The sequence below is a fragment of the Cynara cardunculus genome (genome assembly GCF_001531365.2).
Source record: "Cynara cardunculus var. scolymus isolate 2C chromosome LG 8, CcrdV1, whole genome shotgun sequence".
Lineage (NCBI taxonomy): Eukaryota > Viridiplantae > Streptophyta > Magnoliopsida > Asterales > Asteraceae > Cynara > Cynara cardunculus.
The window spans coordinates 19,876,837-19,880,783 of NC_037535.1; the positions used below are offsets into that span (position 1 = coordinate 19,876,837).

General features: G+C 31.7%; 2 protein-coding genes across 4 annotated transcripts in view; one reads left to right on the top strand and one right to left on the bottom strand.

Moving 5' to 3' along the window:
- The window catches only part of LOC112516280 (protein RMD5 homolog), an 11,098-nt gene extending 10,292 nt beyond the window's left edge, over positions 1-806 (top strand). Inside the window, exon 4 of the mRNA XM_025123298.1 lies at positions 690-806. Coding sequence (XP_024979066.1) covers positions 690-806 — 117 coding nt within the window. The remainder of the gene's footprint in view (positions 1-689) is intronic.
- Positions 807-2,515: 1,709 nt separating this feature from the next.
- The window catches only part of LOC112516588 (fatty acid amide hydrolase-like), a 27,471-nt gene continuing 26,039 nt past the window's right edge, over positions 2,516-3,947 (bottom strand). For 2 of the 3 annotated variants that reach the window (XM_025123721.1, XM_025123720.1), the window contains 2 exons: positions 3,785-3,880; positions 2,608-2,800 (listed from right to left, as the gene is read on the bottom strand). In XM_025123721.1, the coding sequence (XP_024979489.1) occupies positions 2,741-2,800; positions 3,785-3,880 (156 nt within the window). In that variant the 3' untranslated portion in view covers positions 2,608-2,740. Of the gene's footprint in view, positions 2,801-3,784; positions 3,881-3,947 lie in introns of all 3 variants that reach the window. The other variant, XM_025123719.1, reaches the window with a different exon arrangement.

Consider the following 3,947-nt stretch of genomic DNA (forward strand, 5'->3'; position numbering starts at 1 on the left):
AATTATTAAAAAAATATGTATCCTTAATACTTAATTAATTAATAATAATATTAGTTAATTAATATATGTAGTTATAATATAGATAAAAAACCTGGAGGATATAATAGGAAAGTATTTAAAAAGTTGAAGGGTTAAAACTAAAAATATTAAAGGGTTAAAATTGAAAAATAAAATAAATAAATTTTAATTATTTTATTATTTCATATAGGTGGGGGTATAGAAAAAGTAGGGTGAAAGAAGTAGCAGGGGGTGGCGTTAGAATACCCCAAAATAAATTACAAGTTTGATCACTTTCAAATTTATTACGGATTGGGCTCCTACCTCTTATTTCATCCACCTTTAAGGGGTTGTTTGTTTACATCTTAATAGTTTCATTAAGAGGCAATCTCTGAATTGTTAAGAGGTAAATATTGTTTGGCAAAAAAAAAAGTCTGCCCCTTAATGGTTCTAAAACCCTCTGAATGATATTGTATCTTGGGCCTCCCTTAACCATTAAGAGCCCTAATTTCATCGTAAACAAGTACCAAACAATTATATTTCATTTTGCACTATATAATGAGAGTCTCTTAATCATTCTGACCACTTAATGATTTTGCACAAAACCAATCAGTAACTGCCAAACATCCCCTAAGATTGTTAAATCATGAACATTTTGGTCATTCCGTAATTTGGTTTCAAATTTATTACAGAAACGTCGATCTCGAGTTCATGTTTGCAATGCTAACATCGGCCACGAGACGACCATAGGTTCGAAACAGTGTTCTTCTCCTCCCCCCATTGTTGTAAATAGCAACCTAGTTTCATAAATTACCTTATTATAGTATAATATTTTCAGTTTTTCTTATTACAACAATATACTTTCAAATTGTTTTTTATAAGTAACATTTTCATTTGAATTTACTCGTTATACCAGGTTTCCATACCATTTTACTATTCACATAGATTGTCCACATATACTATACCGTTGACATGTTATTTCTTATTACAACATTGTACTTTCAAAATTATTTTATTATAGCATCATCAGTTTCTATTACAACATTATACTTTAAGTTTTAATATTTTAATATTTATATATTGTATGTTTAATCAAACATATTTACTTAAATTTAGTATTCGTTTCTAATCCTAAATTTTAATTAAAAAAATTAGTCCCTCAAAATCGAGATTAAAGCAATCATTAGTTTTTTTTATTTGAATTAAGAGGATATGATACAAGTTACCAGATTTCCATGTCATATCATTGTCCATATGAGATGTCCACGTTTATAATTTTATTGGTGTGATATTTCTTACTACAACATTATAATTTGAAAGAAAAAAAATTGATTTTACATATCATTTAATAAATATATTAAATGAATTAGAAAATTTCTAAATTATTCATTAATATACTAGTATTAAAAAACTAAGTAAAACACAATTTATCTCGCTAACATATTTAAAAAATATGTATTTTTTGAAAAAAGAAAAAAAAGAATTGTTACGTTTTTTAACCAAAAAAATATTTATCTTTTAAAGAATGTATCATATTTGTTAAAATAAAATTACTTGACATATAAATATATTACATTAATTAGATTTTTACCTTTTTATAAAAAATAGATAAAAGACTAAAATGATCCTTAATTTAACGAAGTCAACGGAAACGTTAGTCAGATAGATCATGACCAAAACAAATTGAATACCACAAGAAACAAATCCACAATAAACATACCATAAAGACCCTAATCAAAGAAAACATCAAATCACAGGACCCAAATCCACAATTCACTCTTTTTTTATTTTAGTCATGTCCTCAAAATAATGTGTCATCTATGTCACATCATTTAAGCTAAGGAAGCAAAAGAAAGGTAATGGGTTTACTGGTTTAAAAGGTAATAGGTTAACCATTAATGTAATAGGTAGATTTTTCAAAGTACGATACCGTAATAAAAAATTATTTAAAAGTACAATGCTATAATAAAAAAAATTATTAAAGTAAATTGTTATTTCATATATTTAACCAATTTATTAATTATTTTTGTTTTTTAGTTCAATTAACTGATTAATGTTTTAACACAATAATGTCACTGTTTAAAAAGGAATATGTAAAATAAAGGTATAACCCGTTATATGCAATTTGGGGTACCGTGTAAGAAAATTTTGGGGGATAGAGGCTATCGTGGTCGCTGAATCACTAAGAGTTAAAAAAACAACTTATCAGCTTATTGCAGTTTGGTACCGCTATAAGCTAATCCAAACACTTTTTACAAAACTCCGGTTTGATACCACATAAGTTAATAAGTACTTTTACAAAAAAACATAAGTTATTTTAAATAAGCAATCCCAAACACCCCTTAGAACGGTCATTAGGGAAATAGGCGAGTCGTGAGAGGAAGCCGACCATTTCCATCCCATCCATTTCTTTAACTTTAAATTATTCAGTACTTTGTCATCTACTTTTCAATTGGCTTAATACTATTGCTAATTGTTTTTTTCGAATAATTCTCGATCATCATGTTGAAAACCCGTCGAGAACAAATTTGATTAATTTATAGTATTACGTTTACGATATAACAGGTTCGAGAATGCAAATCCCCGTTAATAAACCTAAAGGAATAGAGATTAGTCATGCCTTAAAACATTTTTTGTACCCAATAAACATCCTTTGCCCACAAAACAAAGGTCATAACACATTTCTGCACAAGGTTCTCCAGAAAATACATCTATGGACATGAATAACAAGTGACCCTGCATCTCATTGTCCCTTCAAAATGTTAAAATACGATGCCGGTTGCTTCGCACCGATACATAGTCCCTGAAATTTATCGGTGTTTTCATGTTAGTATTGCAAATGCTAGTGTGCTTGACAAATATTCAGGTGTTTGATGGGTCGTGCTATCGAAATTGGTTCTTGCTTTTTAGGAGTTACAGATAGATATACCTTGAGAATATGTGGAACCCCACATTAACTCTCCAAAAAAAGGAGAAATGATTCAAGTCTAGCCGATGTAAGACTCTAAGACCCCCCTTCCAATGTAGGCTATATGGGCACAGATTATTGGTGACTTAATGTCATCAAGCATTTTAGTGTAGTTGCGGATTTACTTGAGATTGATGGGGTTTCATTGGTTAAGCTATAATATGAGTGAGGAGGTGCGGAGTGCACGCTCGTATAAGTTTCCTTGGAGCTAAGATTGCCATGAAGCGGAGGTCAAAGGGGCTGCGTTTTTACTCTCAATTTAGCCGACAAATCTATTCAAGGGGTATTCGATCTCATTTTAATACATTCAAAACACAAAAGCATCTGTGTTTTTACTCTCGATTTAGCCCACAAATCTTGAGTGCATATTTGGATTATCCCAAAGTAAATTATGTGATTCCTTGAAGCTGCAATAGGGTCAAAATATTACTTATGGACAGTGATTGTGTTCACGATCCAATATATTATGCAAGTTCTTCATCGATATCTTAAACCCGAAGCCCAAATTTAAAACAGATTATCCTAGAGTGTCGAGAGGTGGCTATGTCGAGTCCCTAGAGTGGTAGACCTTGGCTCTGATACCATGTAAAAATATGTGGAACCCCCAGATTAACTCCCCCAAAAGAGCCCTTGAGGAGAGAAGAGAGGCAGTATATATATCCCGCGCAGAGGTAGGGTTAGGGGATGAATGTAGACCTTGCCTCTACCACAAGGGGTAGAGAGTATTCCTATGAAGACCCCCGGCTTGCGAAACAAAAATTAATAGGAAACAAGTGTGGGAAGTAGCAGAGGAATGTGTGTAAACAAGTATAGATATACCTCAACTGCAGCAGCCAAACGCAATATTGTAGCTTCACCCCATGGACGGCCTATAATCTGCAATCCTATGGGAAGCCCTTGCTTATCGTAGCCAACCTAGAAATAAATAAACTCAGGCAACATGAGTTAAGATAGTGAACCATGAGGAGAGATTATGTTCACC